Source organism: Achroia grisella, unplaced genomic scaffold, assembly GCF_030625045.1.
Source record: "Achroia grisella isolate CSIRO2021 unplaced genomic scaffold, CSIRO_AGI_Agris_v1 utg413, whole genome shotgun sequence".
In the NCBI taxonomy this organism is placed as follows: domain Eukaryota; kingdom Metazoa; phylum Arthropoda; class Insecta; order Lepidoptera; family Pyralidae; genus Achroia; species Achroia grisella.
Window position 1 is genome coordinate 2741156 of NW_026712846.1, and position 26633 is coordinate 2767788.

Here is a 26633-nt window from a genome sequence, read left to right on the forward strand (position 1 = left end):
TTATAAAGACTGTATTACTCTGCTTCCTTGCTTAGTATTGGGACGACAAAGGCTTGTTGCTGTCTGGGTGACGACTGTAAGAAGAATGCTTACTCCATAGTAATCATTCTTGTCGAAACAGAGACAGTGCCCATGCACTGTCTCTGTTTCCACTGATTGTAGTATCATTGTAAAAATATACTTCTCTATAATAAAATACTTATTTTACGATTGTATTAATATCAGTGTTATTTCAACTTAACATTACATGATATGATAATAAGTATCTTCGTTTATCAATAACTATTGACTATTTTAGTTGCGAATATGTATTGAAAATTAAGGAATTCCAGTAGAATTCTTTCATTTTATAATATACAGAAAATGCACAATAAAACATTTTCTACAAGTTGGCTAGCTACATAAAATTAGATTGAAATCTTATAACAATGAAGTTCGTTTCATTCAGTGTTAAAATGCATTTTAAATGAATTTCTATAGACTATAAAACTATATTATACATCCAGCTAGAGTTGGCAGATTTTTAGTGGTTTCCAATAAATGAATCAGCTTATTCTCTCTACAACTTATTCTTGTCTTAAAATGTTTGTCTAGGAAATTCTTCCTCGATAAAACAAAGATGCAAACAAATGCTATAAAAACAAAACTCATAACGGCGGAGTCACGTCAGAAATGTAAATTTTATAGCACAAATTAAGTATGAAATAGAAATTATTACAACCGAGCGACCATTTAAGACCTTAATTAAAGTAATTAATATTCGTACAGATACGTAGTAAGTACATTGAGACCTATGTGTATATATATATATATATATACAAGTGCAGTTTGTTACGGTAGAATTATTTTACACACTGTTGTAAAACGAAGAAGAATAGTAACAATCGAATAGATAAGTTGAGATTAAAAGCTTGATAACTCTGAATTAGAAATAGCGAGGTCGACAGAAACATGATTTTGGTATACATCCTCCGGTCAAGAGAAGCACAAAGGCTTATTGAATTGATAACGATCTAGATTCGGAATTATTGTTGTTCGCAATTTACTTTTAATTATTCACGTAGATCGTTTTATTCATTATTAAATGCAGGAGGATCTCAATGTAGAAAATTTACAATAAATATTGGAAACATTTTTGACTTTATTGTTATTTCACAAATGTCAGAGAAGCTTACTTGATGGTAAGTGATCGTCACACATGAATAGCACTATATGTACACATAATATATTCACAACTTAGTTAAATGTTTGTACATGTACGTATATACATAGGTATATATCTATATAAACTTTTGTTTGGGTTTCAGAATAATGTGACCGGCCTGCAAAATTTTGCCTCGTCGGTTAATATTCGTAACGAATTTACAATAGACCGGTACCTAATGAATAATTCCTTGCGAGGATCACGAAAAACAAGAACTTTGTTAATTGACGTAGCTATGCTCAACAGGTATTCCGCAGATTTACGTTTAACTAGCAGTAAATCATGCGCCTGGTGAATTTTGAGAACATGATTGTATTTCGTTTAAAATATAGGTCATCTCTGCACTAAATCAAATCTTATGTCATATGGTACACAGTCATCTCATTTAGATTAATTTTATTTATATCTGTTCAACATATTATTATATTCAAATCTTAATAATATTAGAAAGTTTGTGAGTATGGATGGATGTTTGTTAGTTTTTCTTTTAGTAAAAACTACTTAACGGATTTTGAAGAAATTTTACAATAATATAGCTTATGCATCAGAATAACATATAGGCTATATTTTTTATTGAATTTTACGCGTATGAAACCGTAGGCACACCTTGTATATTTATACGTTTATAAAATTTTTACAAAACAATTATATCTAATTACATATAACTTAGCTTTACTTGAACTTTATCGATACATAGAACTACGAGTAACTCGTGAGGTTGGATCTATACATTTGATTAAATCTATATTACAACGAGGAATAAACAAAAAACCTACCTTTAGTTCAGTTATCTAAATACTTCCTAGTGACAATAAATCTAAAACGTCATTATTTTGTTTACGTAACCTCAAAGTACTATTAAAACATATCAGCATACACGTATTTCATTCACCTATTAAATACATCAATATTTAATAGGTAAATGAAAGTTGTCAATATACTTATATGGAAACAAGAACCCTAAAATATATAAACGAATGCTTACAGAATTTCAATAAGTTCCTTACCTTGAGATTATTGTCAGTTTTACCTACATACTACACATTACTATAAGTACGTACGTTGAGTATGTATATCTACACTTATACGGACGTGGTCAAAATATTTTAGCTGTAGTCATAACCTTAAGTTGGTAGTAATTATTTATTCAAATAAAATATACACTTTGAAAATACCGCTGAGGTAATCCTTTGTCCTGTGTCAAGATTGTACAAAGAATTACACTCTATTGATTGTAAACATTTTATGAAATAAAAGCATTTTAATATATTAACGACAAATATTTAAAACTCCAGATAGTGCTGCTAAGGCAATTTGCTCACTGGTGAAGTAATATAGATGTTCGTTTTAAGATTACAATGGGACTAGCATGTACTTTTAGTTTGTACAAAAGTCCCTAAATATCGAACAAATGCACCTTAAAATATTAAACCGCCTATGATGAAGTAGAATATCATGAGATACTATATGAATAGTAGCCCAAATTGACTCTATAACAAGGTACATCTACGTACTTTAACCTCCTTTCTATGTCTCTTTTAACTAAAATTTAATTCTATGTAGATCCAATATTAAATTATGTACGATTATTTTTATTGAAATCTTTCATTTATTAATGCTGCGAATTAGTCGCTTCATTAAAATGAAATCGCCATAAGAACAATGAAAAAGGAACTGAACGCTAATAAAGGAAATGGAAAGACTCGACAACCGCAACATGGAGGCCTGACGTTATTGCTTCAGATTGAAATAAAATCACTTTGGCTTCCTTAATTCCAATAAAAACTTTATTGGAAACCTTTGTTAGGTATGATAAAATACCATAAACGACACTTTTGCTTTAATTGTAAATATATTAATCATTTATTATGATTTTCTGAGGTATACCTACTTCGTAAAGTCATCTGCCCGGGTAAGCTATTATTTTATACGCGAAGTTTTAAAGCTGGTCTATCTCGATACTATTTTAATAAAAAATAGAAATGAAAATAACTATAATAGCGATATAAGTGACAGCATTCAATTAGACCTAAACCAAGAATCCCCTCATAAATTTGACAACCATAATGAAGAACTGAAGTAAGCCCAAGTAATTATTTAATTATTAGGGCGACCTAAATCAAATTTGTTTAGCAAAGGCTGGTAAGGTAAACAAACCTAAATTAAAATGAGACTATTCCATATATTTCAGACTACACAAATATTACTCTGTCATAGAATTTGTTATATCAATATGGGCTAAAACACAAATTTAAAGTTAATAAGTATACGTAATCTGGAATAAACACAAGAGTAGTTTTTGATATTATTTTGATGAAATAAATCTTATTGAATTTAATTTACACATCCCTGTACATTTTGGGCTGGAATTGCGTTATTTGTTAATTATAATAATCGATTTCTGTTTATTCGCAAGAGTAATACTATAATGACTGAAAGGGATTTCATCAAATAAATCATTGGTGCGAAAAAAGCAATTAAACTTTTGCTTGTCCGAATTATTTTTAAGGATTCAACAAGATTGTAGTCTAATAGAATTTGTTATATAACTACGATTGCTATTCATAGAAGTCGTTCAATTTTTTTAACAACACATCGCCATCTAGTCTCAATCTAAGCAGAGCTTAGATTACTTGTACTAGATGACTGACAGAAATTCTTAAATATATTTTTTGTAAGTACTTAATATAAATAGAAAACACTCAGAACAAACATACTCGTGAGTACAATTATTAGTACGTACGAGGAATCGAACCCGCGAACATCGGAAGTTACATCATGTCATACCATCATGGCTATAATTTCGGATGGGATTATCAGAGTATAGATAGGTTACAATTGTCCATGGAACTTTATCCATTGAATTGTATGTCCACAAAACGCACTGAGTATGTCCACAATTCAATGGAAAAAGTTGAATCTAACGTGGTGGTGACGAGTCTACCTTCATCATGCAGATTCATTTTTGGTTTATTATCTGAATTGCTTTTACTAGAGAGTCAGTCAGATATATAAATTAACACACAAATTTTTACAATACAAAAAGTAACAGCCAGATTTGAACTCGCTATCTTTAAGTAAGTCGGGGTAGTAATTAACTCAGGATCAAGTTAAATACGATCAAATTATATGAAATCTTAAATATTTATCAAAAATATTAAAATAACATTGCTCAAATGTCTGAAATAATTTTCCATTACAATCATTGCAGTCCATCAAATTGTTTCAGCTGTAATACTGTTAAATTTAACGATCATTCCAAGTGACATGAGCAAAGGAAGCAATTGGTCAACTTGTAGCCAATAATGGTACAATACCTCTCTATTACTGGGTGAAGTGGTAGCACAAAGCAACAATATATGTCAGTGCACGTCAGTAACGAAAATACGTCTTATTCCAGCCACGGCACGTATGTAATTGGTTTCTGGGATCGCCGACCGACCCGCTAGTTATTGGCAGGTCCATCCTGCCAGCGGTTGATTTGATTTACTGATGTTTTCTTAGTTTTTCCTCATTCTTTTAATAGAGGTCATTAAACATTTTATATAATTGTAATGGTTAATGAAAAGGCTAGTTATAGTGTAGTATAGATTTTTTATTAATATGCTAATTAGAATTATTTCATTGATATTTAATATAATAAATAATGATTATTATAAAAATATAATTAAGTAAAGTTTGTAATATACGTTTCTATGAGAACATAGAAATCGGAAAAAAGAAAAGTGACATAGTAATTTATATTAATTCAAAGGAGTAATAATATTTTTACAAATAACTAAATCTTGCCAAATATGTCGCTTATCATCTTACACAGGACCAGCTAATTGTACAAACAACCATTCAGAATACTCAAAGTGATTTACATAAATTTGCATCACTATAACGGAAAGCCAACTGGTTGCTATCTTTAACTTAGCTAAATCCTTAACTTTGTTAATTATTGCTACTTTGTTTAACTTCATCACTATATTAGCATTATGTCGAACCAATTAGGTACATAAAAATTTTCATTAGAATTTATTTAGTATTTTTTAATAATATAGGATATGTAAAATTTTAATAATATAGGATATGTGAAATATAGTAGTGATCGTTCGGTCAATTGAAATTTGTGGTTCAAAGATCTTGAAGAATCCTATGTCGAAAAAGACTTTTTAAACTGAATCGGATTTGAGTATATTTAATTTTTTATTGAGCAGATTTCTCAATATAGAATCTATGTAAGTTCTTAGTTAACTAGTTCAATGTTATGATAGTATGGAATATTAAAAAACAGAGAATACTTAGTTTACACATGTAAGTACAAATTTGTATATTAATGGTGAAATGCGAATTCTAATCTTATAATTAACTAGCTGTTCCGGCAAACGTTGTTTTGCCTTAAAATAAAAAATAAAAATTTAGGGGTGGACTACCCCTAACATTTAGGGGGATGAAAAATAGATGTTTTCCGATTCTCAGACCTACACAATACGCTCACAAAATTTCATGAGAATCGGTCAAGTCGTTTCGGAGGAGTATGGGAACGAAAACTGTGACACGAGAATTTTATATATAAGATAAATCTTAATGCATAAGTTATGGGTTTATATATGGATGCCAATCTCCAGAACTTAGACCTATTTAGAAATATCTTAGTTATAACGTTATGGTCAGATGGCTATATATTTTTATTGAGAATATACTAGAGTTTACTTAAACTATAGTCCAACAATAATAAAAATATATCTCCTAGTTATGCGAGACAAATTGTGTTTCGACCCACAGGTGAGGTCAATATGCGCCGATAGACTATAACAAGAATTATTTATTGTTTTATTTCAACATCTCTTTCACCATGCCCGGAACGAATTGCCAGTGATTTATTATTTTATCAGCGAATGTAATCTATAACTACTCACACGTTACGCTCAGTATTCTGTTACTACTAGGCGTATTTATTTTCTCTCCTTCCATTATTTTATAATAATAAAAAATGTTCTTTTTTTTATTTATAATATACTAGATGTACCTGCGACTTCGTCCGCGTATTATAGTGACATTTCATTTTACCCCCTTATATTTTTACAAATTTTGAATGACATTTATTTTTAGTTAATCAACAGCTTAAAATATCAAAAGTTTCTAGCTTTAAGAGTGACGACACTTCCATACAACCTTTCATCTACTATTTCAAAGGATTAGATAAACAAATTATGCCTAACATTTGTTACCCACATCATAATTTTTAATCTACCTAAATAAATTACCTTTCTAGTAATAATTAGTGACGTGGTGCTACATTAAGCAGATACAGCACCTAATAATAACAAGAACTAAATAGACATACTTCCCAATTTATAATACTTATAGTAAGCATATAGAAAGTTAAAATAGAAAAGAAAAAATATTGTTAGTCCCAGTACGATGTATCGAAATCCTGTAATATTTTATAGGTTTTCTAGTTATCTATCTGTTGCGAGGTATTACGTTCACAAACCAGGCGATAAAAGTTTCATAAAGAAAGTGAGATTGTACTCATAAAATATTTTTATGGTACTATATGTTAAGTTTGATACAGCCTGTATACTACATCGTTACAGTCTATTCACTATACTATAATGTATAATAATATATAAAGAACTTTCTAGATCACTGTTCTAATGAACATCATGCTACAGCCATAACGGAGTAACTTGAAAAAGAAATTGATTGATTGAAAATTTCAAGCCTTTATCTTAATTTAACTTCACATTTAGCTTTAAAGTTTACTACATTGATATCGTACTTATTAAATTAATTTTTATTTATTTTTCATAAAAACTGAATAAGGTAACCTACTTTCAAACAATAATTGTTACATACAAAGCAAAGTAATAATAACGAACAATAATACTAACATTACCAATCGTTTTCGCAATGATCTTCAACATATAATCCACGAGCATATAATGACCACAATAATTGCAGCTTATTACTGGATCACAGAAGATAGAACGCAATCACATGGCTTTTACGACACCATAGTCACGAATGAACTCAATTGTAGACTTAGCTATTGTAATTCACAAGAAGTAGAACATTAAAACGAGTCCTAAGGAGTCATATGTCACAGCACCATTAGTCACAAATGAAGCAAACCAATATTATGCATTTACTAAAAAATATGTCATCCAGACCAAGAAAATTAAGCTAAACCAATATTTTTTCCTCGTTTTAAAATCATAGCTTCTACAAAATGAGTTTCATAGAATTTAAATAAAGTTCAATCCAATTAGCTTTGTACAAATTTGGTCTACAACGTTGTTGTAGTATGAACGCTTTAAACTACTAATTAGCTCATAGAAAACACTAATCGTGTACTGTTCACAGAGCCATTTTTAAAGTGAAATCCATGAAATTCAAAAGAATCAGACTTTTTCTGTCTTTTGTCATATTAATGATCAAATGCAAAAAATGGCCATAGTTTTTATCACATTATACTCTTTTTTTGAAGTCACTTATGAGCCGTGTCTTTTATTTTACTAATTAAACCAAAACTAATGAGTGACTGTCTCACCTTTAACTGCAATTAATATACATACTTTTTTTCGTATAGTGGATAAACAATGATTGCTCGTAAGTGTACTTGGAGACCATAATTAATATTTCAAAGAAACAGTTAAAAACTGAAGAAAATAATTTGAACTCTCTAAATTTCAAATAGTTGCAGTTAGAAGACTTGAACATATATTTAGTGTAAAGTACAGATAATATGGAGGAATAAAGAAAAAAATGCTTTTTGTATGTACCTGGATAATTTCAATATGAAGTTTTTTTACTAGCTACTACCTATATTAATTTACTCAGATGATTTTAATGCTCCAAATATTCTCTCTATTAAACCCTCAGATAAAAATATTCTACTATATGATACATGTTATGGCGATAAATAAAATCGCACCATGACGGCCCTATTTCTTTTCATAACGTAAAAAATCAGTATTGAACTAAATCACTGAACCAACCAACGTTAAGATTTTCAAATCATATTAAAGCTTTAAGTCATTAGCCGCATCCTCAAACGAGCAGCAGTCAACCGCGTCAAAGGATATATAGCGAAAGTTCCATGAAGTTGTATGTAATAAATAACTTTAGCCAATTTATTAACAGAATGTGAACTCCAGAAATGCATGAGTTACGAGCACATGCTTATTTATCCATAGCTCGTTAGCCTCAATTCTGTAATAAGATGACGTCATAGCATGTACTCAAACATTAAATTTATTTATATAATAGTGTTCACTAGATTTTGACGGCCTTAGTGGTATGCTAAACCACTAGTTTACATACCGCCATACTTCCGACGGTCGCGAGTTCGATTCCTCATGCATTTACAAAATGCTCTCAAAAAACCTTATGCATTTGTGCATTTACAAAGAAATGTCTATAATAATAATAATCTCAAAACATATCACACAGCGCCATCTAGACCCAAGTTAAGCTAGCTAAAGCTTGTGTTATGGGTACTAGATAACTGATACAAATACATAGATAATTATTTTTTGTTAAATACATACATATTATACATAGAAAATACCCAGACCGATACAAACAACCATACTCATGAATACAAATGTTTGTGCCGTGCGAGGAATCGAACCCGCGACCATCGGACGTAAAGCCTATGTCTATGTATTTCACAATTCATTTTTAAAATCTAGCGTCTGTATTTTAATTTTATGATAGTTGCTGTCTTTCTACATCACTAATTTTATAAGCATAACAAATCTCGTGATGATTAATTCAGACATTTCGGAGTCAAAAGTTAAGAAAATAAACGTATATTATTTTCATGTATATAAATGAAGTTTCATGACGATTCGTTGACTCGTTAAAACGGCAAAAGGTAACGAAATAAATATTTCCTGATTCACTTTCTTATGCTACTAACGATGTAAATGTGAAAGTCTTTTAAACATTGCTTAATTGGATATTTCTTAGTCAATTAAGCTCAAACTGATCATATTCTAGTGAACTTTTTAACTTAACTATTTTTGTATTAATATCATCGCTCTTCCTTTTTTAGAATTTTCCTTAGAATGCTGTAAAAATCAGCCAGAGAAAAACCAAAATAAATACAAGAAAAATGAAAATTTGAGATATCAACAAATGTCAAGCTTCCTCCCCAATGTGATAAAAGTAATCCTCATGCAGAGATATCCATATGCATACTCAATATTCTGTTTATTTTCTCGCGACTAAACGGCTGAAAGGCGGTACATAAAATTTTACGTGAAAATACATTTTATCACGACGTCATGCCTAAACTATCTTTTTTCTTAGATTATAATCCGGTGTCAGTCTATAATTAGTGAATATGTCCAGCAGTGGGATATAAATGATGTTCTTACTTATGATGATATAAAAGTTTAATGCGTAGTTAACTCAACGCCGCCGCTACAGGCACGGACTTGTAATGTGTTATCGATCTACTCGTAGCAAACTTTCAGAGAGGTTATGTAAAAAAACATCCTGTTGCTTACGTACAACATAATAGAAAAGTAACCTTATATAGCCTTTATGATAGCTGTTAGTATATAGATAGAGGCAATCGTCAATATTATATCCTCTATTGACTCCATAAACGTCACATATATAGAGTTTATATGTACATTCGCATGTACATATAAACTATAACTACTATAAAACGCATAGACATTAGATTTCTTATAAATTTCATTTCTGAAAATGCTTTTTGTAATTAAAGTACGCCAAATACGCGATAATAATTCTATACTACATTGATAAATTGATAAAGTGATAATGTGTTGTAATAGAATAAAATTTTATTTATACCAGTAGTAGCACTAATTTATAGGTTATGGTACTGACGATTAAGTTATTTCTGCAAGAGTGTTATACTTGAATGAAGTATAACACTGTGTGAAGTGAATATGGTGGTAAGAAGAGTTTGCCTACGTGGTAATAGAATGATCTTTTTAAAAAGAGAGGCTTATACCCGGTAGTGCAACTAATTTATAGGTTATAATAATGACGATGAAGTAATTTCTGCAAGAGTATTATACTTGATTGAAGTTTCTAAATATTTTCGTAAGAAAAGTTTCACTACGATTACTTGGAGAAAATATATTTTTTCATAAGCTTATGCTATATTTTTTTTAACTAGAATGACAAACAAGTTCATCGCCTACCTGATGACAAATGACAATAATATTATACGTGAACAGAACTAGGATGCTGCTAGAAATTATACCTGATGGCAATAACAAGCATACATGAACAGTAATGTTCATTGCTTGTTAAAACTTATTTCTAGTATATTTCACTGAACTTTTTAAACGTTCGTATATGTATTTAGTTACCTACATGTGCTTCGTTTTACGCTGATAAAGTTCCATAAATGAATAGCCAGGATTCATTCACATGAACACAAAACGGCTATAAAAAATCGAATATCCACTAAATTTAAATTCATACAAGCGTGAAACGAGACGTGGCACGCACATTTTTTATAGTCGGCCATACTTTCACGTCTACTTTTTCATTTAACAACTTTTCCTTACAACCGACGCCATGCCCGACGTGTGTAGGAAATATTATCCCACATAAGCCCAGATTTCAATCTAACATATACAATAACCTAATAAAATATATTTACGCCTTCTTTACACCACAAAAGTGTGGCACACGCCATGCAAAATAGCAACGGGTTAATATATATACTGCATGCAAGTACATTCTTTGCTAGTGCTACAATTTCCGGCAAAATATTACTGTATGAAATCAAATTAGCCGTTATTACAATTTGTCTGTTTGTAACATTATCACGAGAAAATTGCATAATAAATTTGAAAAAAAGCAGTACTGTGTACCTCTTACTAAACAAACAATATGTGTTTTTTTACTGAGTTTAACTGAGTTCATCACGAGATATGTTATTGATTCAACATAGACAATTACATACCCAAAACTCTATAAACACGACTTATCGAAAGACGTAATAAGGATAAGTAATAATCAGTCCATGGGAAAACGTTTATAATGGACGCACATGGGCACTCCCGTAGAAAAAGAACTCTGTGCATTTATCAATATGGAGTAAGTATGTAGCAATTCAAGTGCTTACTCAGAATATTACGCCAAATCATTTATTTAGTAAACGGAGTACTGGAGTTCTAATTATTAACAACGCAAGAAACATGCCAGATCAGGAATTTGTTTTATTTAATTAAGTGTAATTATTTTGTTTATTTATTGTGTTATTAAATTTTTCAGTATATTGAATAAAGAATATAAAGGTATCATATTTATAACAATTTACATAAAGTACAGTTTGTTTAACTTAAAATCTTTATTATGTAGGTATTACATATGTGTGTAATATTAATGAAATGGATATTATATGATATTTTAAGAGATATGAATGTGATAGGTGACGATAGTATGAAATTATATGATCTAAATAGATACTAAAATATTAACATTAAATTTTTATTCAATAAAATTTATTCACAATGTATGAAGATGTCACATAACAGATAAATGAATAAATATAATGATAGTTGGATTGAAAAAAACCTCTATTTGGGAACTATAAATAAAATATAAAATTATTTAGCAAAATAATTTTAACATGGAATATCAGGAATTGAACAACTTCATAAGTAGATGTTTCCATGACTATTATAGACAAAACAAATTGCAGAAAGAAAATCCTTTTTGTACGTGTTTACCACTAATGGGGCAAAAAATTTGTTTCTTATATAATATTTCATTATTTTTTAGTTTACACTAAACTCGTAGTTAGGTATATAATATTTACGCATATTTAATCTAAAATTGTAGACTGTAAAAATACGAGTATTAAACCCTTATCATTATACTTACACAACTTGCTACTAAAATTTATGCTTCGCGAACCTTCCGTATGAAATTGGTAGAAAATAACTTGTGCGCCATTGTCAAGATTACAGGCCCTTTGCTTAACCACGCTGAAAACACTCATAATTTGTCATATCCGTTTCCCTCGCAATTCCCTCGTTTTCTATTATATTAGAGGCGAAAATCTAGTAGTGGATTTCTACGTGACGCGTTCACGGTTAGTTACTTCGCCATCTGTTACTGAACCCCTAATTGTGTATGTATACCACATATGTGCTTACGTGTCTATATTTTAATCAGAGTTGTAGTATATGTACCGGAACAGTTAGGGTTGCCATCTCCCAGATTTGCATTATTTATATTATTAGGTTTCTTTAAAAATCTATTACAATATTCTCGATTATCACACGATTTTCAATCACGGTGTCAATCATCATCATCATCATCATCATCGCAGCCCGTAAGACGTCTACTGCTGGACAAAGGCCTCTCCCAAAGATCTCCTCGACGATGGTGTGGAGGTGTCAATAGTAATTACATATTTTATATATAACCTTGGGTTCAATGAATTAGAACAAAAGTTATGAAGTTGAATGGATAACCTTCTATTTGAAATCGGTAAAAAATCTCAACATCATTTTTGCTTGTTACAACTCAATCAAACCCGAAACGTCAAGGTTGGGAACCTTACCTACACAGGCGTCCGTAATATAATATTAGATTATATTACGAATATATACTTTGTTTTGAAACAAAAACTATGCAAAGTGTTTAAATTCATTCTTCCCAACAGTAAACTTTTATTTATTCTATAATTTCAAAATACACCAAAATTTTTGAGTAATTATATAAACAATAACATTTCCCAAGCTAATATAAATGTTATCGAGGTCTATAAGCAACTCCATCCTAGTAACAATCTGCAATGAGATTTTTTCCCAGAGCGTCGGTATGACGTTGTACATTTTTACGTAACACTAACGATTGGACTATGCGATTACACTAGCTCGACGCTCACAGCTAATAAGGCGGACTTCTTCGAACTGTAATAGGCTATTAAGATCGACACGATACCTTTGTGTACAGCAAAATGGATCGCAGAAATACCAAAAGTCAACAAGAAATGTAACACTAAGAATATTTTTTAATGTCAGTCAACGCAACAGTAGGATTTACTAATAAAATCAAATGTTTATTTCGATGAAAGTGGTACAGGACCTTAAGTATAATTTAATAATATAAGAAACAATTTTATAGTGTTTATACTTTTTAGTAAATATATATTTTTTAAATATATTTCATTAAAGGTACTTTTTAACTTCTTTTCACGAGTATATTTATTCATTAATTAGCTGACCGGGCAAACATTGTTTTACCATATAAATTGAAGTACTAACATCGACATAAAAATAGGGGTTGGTGGTAGAAGGGTTAAAATGTAGGAGTGTATGTTTTAGATAATATATCACTAAGAAAGAGATTTTTAAGTATAAGATAACAAAATGAAATAGATTTATTAGACTAATGTAATACATATTAATTAATTGAATTAATTTCAACCACAAGAGATATTGGTTATAATCTGAATAACATACGTGAATATAATCTATAGCGCGAATGCCATAACAGATCTAAAAACCACAGTCATCAAATATACTGGATATACACTTGTACATTTTCAATTAAGGTTCCGACCCTTCAAGGTGAGGGTATTATTCATTACTCAAAGTCACTAATATTCCTGAAATGCGATATCTAAGTAATTTTGTGCGGAGTAATGTAACCTCACCAAATATGCAACAAATTGTAACTGACTTATAAAGATTACATTGTCGGAAATCACATAGTGGGGTACAAGTATGTTTTCGATTATGTTTATTAATTAATGACAATAATATTCCAGGAAACTTCACACAGAGACATATCTAGTCCCAAACTTACCTGAGTTTAGGTATATTAACCAATTTGGTACTAAACAACTGATAGAAATACTTATATTTTTTTTTAAATATATTTTACTAAACATATTTAGATAATAACCAGTAATAATATAACAACAGTCATACACTTGAATACAAATGATTGTGTCGTGGAAGAATACAACCTGCAACCATCAGAAGACGATGTGTCAAACCGTTAGACCACCAGGGCTATTGATTATAAGTACTTTATATGCATTACATTCTATAAATGATTCATTTTCTACGTGTAACAACAGTGGGGGAAAATACAAAGACTATTTATATTAGAAAGTCATAAGAATCAATAAGAGGAAAACGTGAAAAAAAAAAATGACGTAGGCATAGTATAAAGCTACTATGACGTAGGCATAGTAGCTTTATGCATAAGAAAGGATTTTGATAAATTCCACCCCTAAGGGGTTAAATTAACGCGAGCGAAGCTGCGGGCAAAAGCTAGTTAATGATAAGTTAGTAATGGTAAATACTTCAGCATGTCGACTATGGTGACATGTCTTATTTACTTTAAAAGCTGCTTTTAGAAGAAGAGTACATCTGCAAAATTCACATTTTCAAAAGAAATTTCATTATTCTTTTCCATTTTTTTTTGTTTTCGTTTCCTTTGTATTTTCTCTTGAATTAAAAAATAAGCTCGTTTATCGTTATGAAATTTATTTCATTCTCACAAGAATGAAATCGTTAGTATCACGATTTGCTGTTACAATTTAGTTACTTAGGTATTCTGTGCCGGCAGTAAATTGAGTTTCTCAAGGGTATTGTTTGAGTCGTTACTGAATTACGCCGCTTATAAATAAGGGGGGGAGAGATATATTGACCTAAACTTTATTCCTATTCTATTCACTACTAAATTAATTTCCTTGCACATTGTCTCTCGATTTCAAAGTATATAAGTTTTAAACTGAAATACTATTTGCAAGGAAGATTTAAGTATGAACAGGAAATATAAACATAATTATAATTTTTAAATTAATCAAAAATTTACCTAATATACATATTATTATTTTTACTTGATTTGGTATGTTATTATAGGCATCCAATTATCATCTTCATACTGATGCTAAGGATTGCCGTCAAGGATTATGAGGTAGGGAGAGAACCGTATGTTAAAGACATTTTACTCTATCTTAACACAATAATCTCTCGCTTCATTAACTTGTCTCATATACACGAACCAGTTTCAGAGACTCTTGAATATGAAATCACATTAGCATATTCATACTACCGGCACCAAAAGATAGTGTTACGTGCCTCGTCTCATTTCAGTGCCTAACAAATAATTCAAAGACTTTTCTGGTTACGGTTAAAAATTGTGACAATGTCATCCCGCGGGGTTATAAATCTATTTCTAAACTATAGTCGTTGTAACAGATTTTGACTAAGGTAGACTGTAGAGCTATATGTGGATATCTCTGTCTCGACATTTTCTCTTATTATATTCCACTAGGTCCCGCAACTTGCGTTGTAAGCAGTGTTGGTGAAAATTCCGGTTTCGGTTTCTTGAAAATTTAGTCCTAAATAAGCAGAGTTACCACAGACATCTTGACGCAAATTATATAACTATATGATGTCCCTTGAGTTGATCATGTAGATGGGCAATGGAGTTACGAGGAGTACGTAAAGAACTGACGGTCTTCCTGATGGAAAGCACATTAGGAAGACCGTCAGTTGTTTACGTACCTTTCCAATTTTATAAAAAAGTTTATGTGACCGTATAAAAATTTTTAACTATATTTGTTGACTGTTAACTGAACTGAAACAAACGGCATACACATAGTCGCAAATCCAACAATTTTAATCTGTTTTAAACGTAAATTTTCTGTAACAGAGTAACATATTCAGAGCCGCTTTTACAGTATTCCATAGTACCAAACTTTATCTGACGTATTTCACAAATAAATAAAAATGTTTTCCGTCATGTTTGAAGATAGCAAAGTGGAAATACTCCTACTAGTGTAAACGTGTATTTGCATTAATGTAGTTTGTCGCATAAATCTGCAAGCAGCACTATGCCTACATACATTTTGTGTAATTATAACTTTAGATAATATTACAACGGAATTACTAATGGTATGCCAGTTACATCAAAGACCCTCAGACCTTTGTTGTACAAGTAGAGACCTTACGTTTATTTCTACTGAAATTCATTTTAATTGTTTCATAAAACAAAAGTTAATGAAATCATACTCGTAATATATAAATAAAGTGCGTGTATCTGTTTGTTACTTATTCATGCAAAATGCCAAATGGATTTAAAAGAAATTTGACTGAAAGATAAATTGTATATAATGTAAACGAAGACTAGAGACCCTATGGTCATGGCTCCGTTTCTAATAATCTGCTCCCCAACAGCCTACCATGGTTAGGTGTATGAATGTATATTGTAGATATGAGTCAATATGCAAAACTCAGTGAGTCAGAACGGTCTGTGGGAGTGGACGACAGATCACGGGCCTCGTGAATATTCATAGCTGCAGTGTACGTATAATGAGAACCATGTAGTACAGTCGGCTTTATAAATAAGAATATGAGGCGACACAGTAGTCTACAATGTACAATATTATCATCATCTTAATTTATATATATTATATTTCCCTTTTTTATGGGAATAATTTTAAACACGCGTGGTTTGACCAAGCGTGGATTACTTTAAAAGATGCATGAGGATGATGTATGTGGTAACGAAAAAAATTTTCATACAATACGGCATGTTTTGAATGACGATTTTTTGTAAAAGAACTAACTAAGCTTAATGTCATAACGACATAACTTATATTAAAGACATAAGAAAGAAATTAGTGAAGTTTACAGCGTAGTTGGCAATGTAATATTATTTGAAATTAAAACATCCTCAACGAATCAGGTTGCGTTATTAGGATTTACAGTTATAAACAATTTCTAATTTTATTTTGACTAGTAAAATAAGCAAGTATAGCCCGGAAAAACCAAGCTAATTTAAAAAAAATCTTAATACTGCACGAGTAATATTGGAATATACTTTTCAGATAAAGATGTCATTACATTTGAATATCTTATCAATAAGCATAAAAGAAAAAGACTGTGATAATCGTGACCCATTCCATTACATTAGAGACAATAACAAATCATCTTAATTCTCTTTAGCTGATCTCTCAGTACAAGTAAGCCAATGCATGTTAATAATACTGAACGTATAAATATGTAATGATATACGTTTATTAAATTTGATCAAAACCGAAAATCAATACAGGGAGCTCATTAATATTATATGAATAAACTTTATTATGATGTTTTTATATACAAAGCAGCGATGATGATTCTGATGCTAATGCAGGCAGTGACTCGACACGCAATGAGACAGATATCACTGTATTTGAATATTTCTTCGATGAGCATAAAACAGAAATAGACCATTACAAAAACAGTATAATCGATTACAATGACGATTTAATCGGTTAAAATACTTTAGATTACATTCACAGCCCCTTCGATTCCATTATAGAAAATGGCAAATGAACGTCTATCTCCTTCAGTGGAATCACCCAGTATATCCGGGTAAGCCGATAGCCAGCCATTAACGCTAGACTTATAAAAGTGGATGCAATATTTTCAGAGCTAACGAAGCTATTAACTAAAACAAGAATATTAGTGTCGGCTCAAATTACTACCACTCAAGTTGGAATTCTCGGGAACCATGCCAACTCGATTTCAAACAAGAGTTTAGTGTCCAAAGATATTACTCTTTCTTTTTACTGAACCTATGTGTGCGAACCATGCAAGTATAATCAGCTAAAAAGTAAATGCTGACGTTTTATATAACTTTATTCAAATAGTGCATAAACCAGTTAGTTTATCTTAATAGAAATTATCATGAATTTTACGCACAATTTAGTTCTGCATGACACACAAGCTGACGCCCCACTTGCTGATAACTAGTAATATTCGCATACATAATATGATCTACACCAAAAACACCACGTCTTCATATTAAGCCAGTAGTGGTCCTCATGCATTGACATTCCAGATGAGCTTATAACTATCCACACAAAGTACTTTAGAAAAAGTCCCCTTCGATAAATTGTTTATCACAATCGTGTTATTACTTATTACATGAAAAATCAACAGCAGAATAGATACTGATGTCCAATTTAAAATGATAATAAAAACAACAAAATTTGACGGTAGAATACGACTTTGTGATTCTTATCAAGAGCCGCCTCTTAATTCGTTAAGATTAAAGCGGCAACAGTAGCTGTCGCGGCAGTAAAGTTTGCTCGTAAATCTGGCATCATGCCTCGGTCTTAGCGCGTAATGAAAAATATAAAATAGGGATCAGTAAACCAATTATGAAACCGACAATGCCGGTATAACATCTATAAAAATATTATTATTTTACTCATTTATTATGCGCCATTACGCGCTGGGTCTTGTTTCTTTCGGTTGTCAATTTTGTTTATAAATCTTGCACGAGAGGTCAAAAGGATAGATACTTAATAAATCAGTGTCACAGATTGTGTACTATCATCTATAACCATAGACACTTAGAATTATTATATCTAACCAAAATATTGGTGGAGTAAAGTACATGGTATTGCCTACTTTTATAGCTCCTGAAATTAATTATTATCTTTCAAGTCAAAGTTTGGTGATAAAATATCAAATAGTGTACGATGTAACCTGATGACAGCTAACGAAAAGTGTTTCTCTTCCAACAATATCCTTTAAATTGCTTTCGAAGAAATCTACAAGGGTGCAATAACTTTATTAAATCGGTAAGCCTTCGAAGGAATCTTGGGAGAATGGTAATTAATTTTCATTAAGGGTTTGCGACGGGTTACTTTTAGCGTCTCGCCAAATTCAACAAGAAATTTATTGGCGATTGCAGAATTGTAAAAGTACAGTTCTATTTTTCAAGGACACAAGAAGATTCTTTATATTGTAATAAAGTAATGTTATAGTGTATTTGTGGTAATATATATAATGAATGTAAGAAATATATGGTTGTGTAGAATATGCGAAAGTGCTGATCTCGAAACCATTTTAGAAAGTCGGTACATGACGATGGCTTAGTATTTAGACATGTGTCCAACAGTATATAATGGATAGGAAGTTTAAAGTCATGAAAATGATTACAGCTTTATTGTCAATGAAATTATTTCGATAATATCTACTTACAAAGTTTCGTGTTCTTCCAGCTTGATAAACATCAAAATATGCCAATATTTTTAAGTAATTTCAAAGAACGAAAACAAATTTAAGAAAGATTTTAAGCACCGTAAATTGTTTTTAGTAAACTTTTTGTAATTAATGTTGGACCCAGGAAGTAAATTAACGTCCATTTTATTGATTACTTTTAAAGCATTGTTCGATATTTGAATAGATTTTAACTTATTGAAGCTACTAAGCTATTCCTGCTGCTTTGTTTATATGGTCGGGTAAAAATTCCCCTCTTTCCTCCATCTCATCTTAAACATTATGTAGATCTATGCAAAATTTTACGGTCACGATAATAAGAATTAAGTTAGAATTTACATATAACTCTTTACGTTATTTTTATTTATTGTGACATATAATTTTTTGAAATTCTCAGAATAATTTACATCACATGTTAACCAGTAAACTTAATACAAGTTAGAAGCAAAGTTAGTACAAATTCTTTTAATAGCGATAAGATTCAACGAAAAAGTATTTATAACAATTAAATTTTAGTCGTCACAAAATCTTTATCTCGACTAAATGAGATTTTTGTTCACATTAGTAAAGTACGACTCAAGTTTATTCTTATGTACCGTCTGAACTCATGCCGAAATTTTGTTCCTACCTGAGGCTATGAAATTTTCCATTTCTTGACTTGTTTGTGCAAATACTACAGACAGCTGCACCAAAGAAACATTTTAAATTCTATTTCCTAGAGTTGTACACAAGAATTAATTTCAAAGGTTTGTCACAGCCACCTTGTGAATTTGACAGCTTACAAATTATATTTAGTTTCTGCTTCTGTTGGTAAAATAGATACTAACCCTTGAATAAGTACAATGTATGTATAATACCTACTTGAATTTATGTTGTTATTAAATGTCTCTCGTAATTTAGCCGATTACGTATTTAACATTCGCATATCCTATGTAACCGGCTAAATTACGAGAGACATTAATTGAAAAAATTAACATTTTAATTTAGATAAATAAAAGATAAAACCAATCTCTTGCGCATTTATTTAAGGTACTTAAGCATAGATAGTCTCTTTTTATATGGTATACTCTGTTATTATAAATTGAAAAACGAATTAATTAGGTACTATCAATGCTGCACTAACGACATAACCCGTTAGTTTTCAACATATAGCGTAATGTATTTTTATTTTGTATTATCTTATCTGTGCTAATACTTAAACGCAATAACAACTTATCCAATTTGCTAGCATTTGCTTAAACATCTAGCACCTAAACTGAACTAAAGGCCGTGATGAAACTTTTCCAATCCAATCCAGCACGCACTTCTCACCAAGCGAGCTTTTCACCAAGCCGTTTTTCTGAATCCGTTTTCTAGTTGTCTCAATACGAACATGAACACGCTAACTTTTACATTTAAACTTTGTTGTAGCTCTTAGAAAGAATACGGCAACCCTTTATACAACTCTATTAGTAGTTCTACAACTCTTTCGTGACAAGTATCGACGATTACTAAATAGATTATAAAATTTCTTAGACAATTTCATACGAGTTCCAAATTTCGATATTTTTCAAAATTTCTATATTCTTTGATTAGTAAATATATATTGTAATAAATCTAATTTTGAATACGTCCATGTAATATTCTTAATTCCAGAACTAGTTTTATACTCTTAGCATATATTTTCAGAAAGTATACCGGCTCAGAGGAAATATAACTCTACTACTAATTATAGGTACGTCTAAATATACTACTTTATCGGTCAAAGAAAACGTACTCGTACTCGTATTCGTAAAATTATACTGCGTACGACGTGTATACGTTCGTATTTTACTGTGTTTTTTAATTTAAAGTATTATATTTTAAAAATAACTGGATCAAAGTTCTCGCTAAAACTATAAATACGAAGAACTTCATTATTGAACTTTAAGAACTTTATGCTATCGGTTAAATATATATTTCAACTTCGTATTTTTCCAATAATATTAATATATTCTTAAAAGAGTAACAAACATACCTAACTACTATGTTCAGAAACTTTCGCATTTTTTAATATTAGTAAGCTTAATTTAAGTAAATTTATTTCCAATCAAATATTTGGTTTAATTTATTGCGAACCATTTATTGCATGTAAACAACGTATTCAATAATGAACTCATCCGGAGTGATCTGAATGAATACACAAGTTGTGCTTCCACTTTTCACACAATAATTTATGAATCCTTTATGCGGCAACTAGGTGCAGAATATAGATTATTCAAAATATAATTAAATATATTTATGGCTGACTATAATGTAATTCTAGTATGAATATGGTTCTTTTTAGATTTCTGATATATCAGGTTACATACCTTTATTTTTCTTTAGCTTGCTCCATTAATCGAAATCTTATTCTCAAAATTTAAATAAGTTACAAACGGTATACGAAATGATAATTTTTGTATTTTTATGAATAAGAGTTGATATGTTTGAGCTTTATATTTAGCTAAGTATTAGATTAAATACAGGATGCATTTAGTCTTTGTGGAATAATTCAATGCTTTGAAATTTGAAACGACATTGAATGCTCCAGCTAAGGAAACATACTCTAACGTTATCGATTTGGAAACTATTAGAGTTACTGAAATATGGCTTAATGGCATTGTGACAAGCGGATTCGGACACAAAGTTGCACCATAAAGGTTCCTAGAACTGGATGCCGATGCTAGAATTACTGATATTGCACTGTCACATAACGCATGGACAAAGTACTATACGTAGCAGAGTTATAATTTTTGGATTGTTGCTTAATATGCCGTAATGCTTTTATTCAAATGTTGAAACTTCGGATTTGAAGAAAAATGCCCTAAAAAAGAAAATTCGCAGTCTATACAGAACGAGACTATTTCCTAATGTACTCGTAGTGATATTATTCATACTTTTTTATATTTGTCACACTGATATTCATTTTATCATCACTCAAAATTTAAAAGGACAATCACCAATCTGTTACATTTTTGCCCATTTGATACGGAACTCGAAAAAGCGTTTTAAATAAAAGTAGCATGAATCACATTGAAGCCAAAGCAATATCTCCTCACGTCTGAACGCCTGTCAAACTTTTTCAATTCCAAGTACGAAGCTTGAGACATAATAGTAATGGCATCCACCATTACTCTACTTGATGTGAGACACCCGTCGACGAGTCACCAACTTAATGCCTCATCACGCTGACATCAGGATTGAATAATTAAAAAGCTCTGGGAATTTGAATCAATGTCTAATGATATTCTATGTCACTCGCATTTATAAAAATATATAACATATATACAAAAAGGATAAAAAAATGTAACAAGTATAGTATACTAACAAAATAAATCGAACACGAATCAAATAGTCGTTCTTGAGTTTTAACGAGACTAACAAACATAGTTTAATGTATGTAAGATAATTCAAATTCTCTCTTTACATACTCTTTTCAGAACTGAATCTGAAGCTTGATTTTTGTAACATAAATTACAATAAATTTTACAGACAATCTATTATTTTCTCTTTTAATATTAATATAAAGACAACTGTATGTTTTAACAACATTAATTTCAGAGGACTTTTTTTTCCTATTACTTTCTTGAACTTTTGATTTGTTTGAAAAAGTGATAGAAAAAAAATTGTTTTTGTTTCGAATTGTCGGCAATAGAAGTAATTTTCTATTAGCGAAACACTTCAGAAGTTTGATACTGCTATATTTATCGGTACTGTTTGGAATTCTCGCGAACAAACTCCCGTTGTCCCATCTGTGGCATTTATCAGCCGAGAGTTTATTCATCGTCCATTTATTCGCTCGGCTTTCGGTCGGCTCAGGCAGCTCAAGTTGCCCGCTGAGTGCACAAGCGTGTTGGAAACTCAGAGTCTGTCCCAACTTTGTTTCCACTAGATCGCACAATACTTGAGGACTTCACTCAAAATATCTGATCAACTGGAAAATAATTTTTGGCTTTATGATCATCTGCTCACGATTATTTCAATTGAATTCTTGAAGAAATAATGTAGTAATACGTTGTTCAATATGGATTTCTTATTTCCTACGTTTTTAGGGAAAATATCATATTTCTTTCCTCTTTACATTCTATACAATTTAGATTTAATAAATCACATTTGATATAAATTACAAGATATATTAATTTGTGCATTTTGTACTTGTAAAAGTGGAGACATATAGTTTTAAAGTTTTATTCTCCTTAAATTTTATTCCCGGAAAAAATGTGCGGCCCGCTCTCCTTTACGGAGAAATCCCTAAAGGAGGGAAATAGCAATAACAATACTTGTTGCATGAACTCTGCAAATATTCAACCTTGCAATTTTTTCTATGATGTTTTTGTTGTTATTCTGCCGAGTTTGATGTATAATACAACACACTGCCTCACCTTCTATCAGTAGTCGAACTCCTCACAATAAAATACTTTGCATTTATGAGTATTGAGTATGTCTAATTGTATTGGTCTTGGTGTTTAAGTGAGTATATTTAAATATGTCCCTCACTTGTCTAGCTGTATTTAGTTTGTGGAGTTTTGGAACTAGATGATTTTGATGATATGTCTGTTTCTATTTTCTTTATTTCTAGAACTACAAATAACATCAAAACGTATTTAGTTTACGGCAATATTTAATGTGCAGTGTTTAATAATTCACGAACTAGACTACAACTATAAAATTCCGCTCTAGAAGGTCAACCCTCATTATCTGTGACGGCAATGTCGGTATTATAGTTTATTTACATAAATCACACCGTTAGTTTATAAACCTACATAAATATTTACACATATTTTGAACTGTTATTTTTCCTTGTTACAGCTAGTACGAACTTAGTGGGCAAATTCACGCAGAGCGTCCGTCGGATAGTTCAAGATGTCAAAGACGAGGGCACTTCTAGTGAGTATAATTCCATTTATCCATTATTCGACACTTTTTTCTTAGATTAACACAAATACCTACAATTGCCCTTAAAATGTCATTAAGTTTTCTGTGTCCAAATAGTATCTGATTCTCCCAATATCACCCGTATCCAATAGCGACGACGGGGCGTATATAATAACTGTGACGTACATAAAAAATGTAATCTCACTACTAAGCTAGTATATATAATATATTTTTTATATAATCATTACAACTCATTGGTATCCCACTGGTATCCACTGGAGACGTATTCGAAGATATGATATATGTATGATGTATTCTTAGTTATAGACCTCCGAAATGACAACGCAATAGAGGTACTACGGGCGTCACGTGACGACGTCACACGATCCGTGGCGCTCCGTAGCGATAATTGCCACTTACCACTAAGTACCTACCGTCAGCTTATTTGCCATTCCAGTTACGTTAAAAAGGGTATTTTATTATCATTATACATATTAAAGAAGCGGCTAACACGTAAAAAACAAACGTTTAATTTTGCCGACAATACCAGTTAGGTCGTTTTTATAGGTATTTTTATATATAAATTTTGTATTTATGCATGTATGGATAATATTAAAGAATTACAAGTGAAAAAGAAATCGAATGAAGTTGAGACGGTTCACTATTTGGAGCATTATCGGTACAGTATCCGTTTACTGGGCTATAAACGCTCTCTTTATCAGAGATATCACATCACGCACGTTGTCGACCCTGAAGAAATCTTATTACGCCCTTTTGAAGAACCATGCCTCTGGGGAAAACCTCGGCATGAAGCTCATTTCACAACCTGAGCGTTCGCTAGAGGAAACTCCCTTGAAATCGCACTGTACGTGATAATTTACGTTGTCACATTAGTTTGTTGGTGAAAACTTTTCAAAGAAAACTAAAAGAAATACCATTATGTACCAATTTGTGACAGAATGAGGTTCTGGATACTATAGTATTGGAGCGAGAGTTGTGAATATTATTTTACATTCTGCTATTACTGTTATTGTTTGTTTAGTTGAAATAAGTTTGTTTAATTGGTGGGACACCACAATGTTTGGATATGAGGAATACCAAGGACGTTACTTGGCGATAGGATATCATGAGTGAACATCGTTGATGATAGCCGATGATTGGTAATTTCCATTAGCTAGTTTGCTCTTCCTGATACTTATTGAAATATTATTACCAGGCGGGCAGACAAAGGAAGAGGTGATCGAAACGAATGAGAGGCTTCGGGCGGTACGAGTAAGACTCGATGAGAACTATGACACGGCGAAGAAGGCACTCGTAACCTTGATGGCGCGGTACAGCGAATCGAAATCCCAGAGGAATGTGTTCACCAGATATCCTATGCTGAAGGCCATGATTAAGGTAAAGACAACTATTTTTTATTTACAGATCTACTATACATTTTTTTTAGTTTTAAGTGATATGAATAAACTGTTGGAAGCAAACTGCTGAAAACATTCCTAAAAATTAGTAGAGCTATTAAGACGTCTACGGATAACAATTGTACAAATTTACTGTCACATTTATATTGTCATATCATCTCATCTGTGATATTGTTAAGGTATTTGTACGAGTATAGTTGTAAGGTGGAAATAATACCTACCACCGCACCGTTCTAAAGATATTACATAGTCACGAGATATATTAGGCCGGAGTAATGTCTAGTTAGCATTGTTACTAATTTAGAGTATATTAAGGTTCAGGGAATCAGGTTGACAACTCCACAATGGTTGGTTAGGTTAATCAGCTTAGGGTTAGGATTAGGATAAGTGACCGGATTTCCACCTCTTATCGTTCCTCTTCAGGATATATTAGGTACATTGAAAGGTATATTTTTTATTTACTTAATACTTCATTCTTGGATATTTTGACCATAGTGATACATTATACGTGGTTGATAACTAAAATCTACGAGCAATCTAAGTTCACCCTTCAAGTTGAAATTTTAGGTAAATAATTGAATTCCAGAGTACATGATTTAGAATACATGATAAAATTATGGAACTATTGCTATACCAAATACATTATATATGTCAAATTAAATTTAGTAGTCACAAAGCGTGTCATGTTGTATTGTAGGTTTCATGAATACCTAAGTAATGGCAAAGGCGAGCGAATGTTCCAGAACCTAGTTAAATTATCCTCTGTTTGCCACGGGCTTCGCAGTAATTACATTGAGAAATTAAGCACAGCCCATAATAGCTATTTTCAAGAAGCGTCGCTTGTAGATAAAGTTAGTTAATCTTTGGTAGGCATAGCATTTATTAATTAAATATACAAAGATAATTAATTCCTATTTACATAGATATAAAACATATAATACAAAGTCGCCGACATTGTCTAAACGCTTAAATCTTTTAAATTATATACCTAACTAATTTTAATTCGTCAATAGGATACTAGATAGATAGATCTCAGAGAAGACAAGTACCACACAGTTCACAATGTATTTAGCTATGTCTATAGGCGAAACCTTTTCATCGATTAGGTATATATCATATAAT

At 31.1% G+C, this 26633-nt stretch overlaps 1 protein-coding gene across 1 annotated transcript in view; it reads left to right on the plus strand.

Annotated features, from left to right (window-relative positions):
- Positions 1-26633, plus strand: part of LOC131844815 (uncharacterized) — a 164714-nt gene that overhangs the window by 123237 nt on the left and 14844 nt on the right. The window contains exons 3-4 of the mRNA XM_059193783.1: positions 24028-24105; positions 25310-25491. Coding sequence (XP_059049766.1) covers positions 24028-24105; positions 25310-25491 — 260 coding nt within the window. The remainder of the gene's footprint in view (positions 1-24027; positions 24106-25309; positions 25492-26633) is intronic.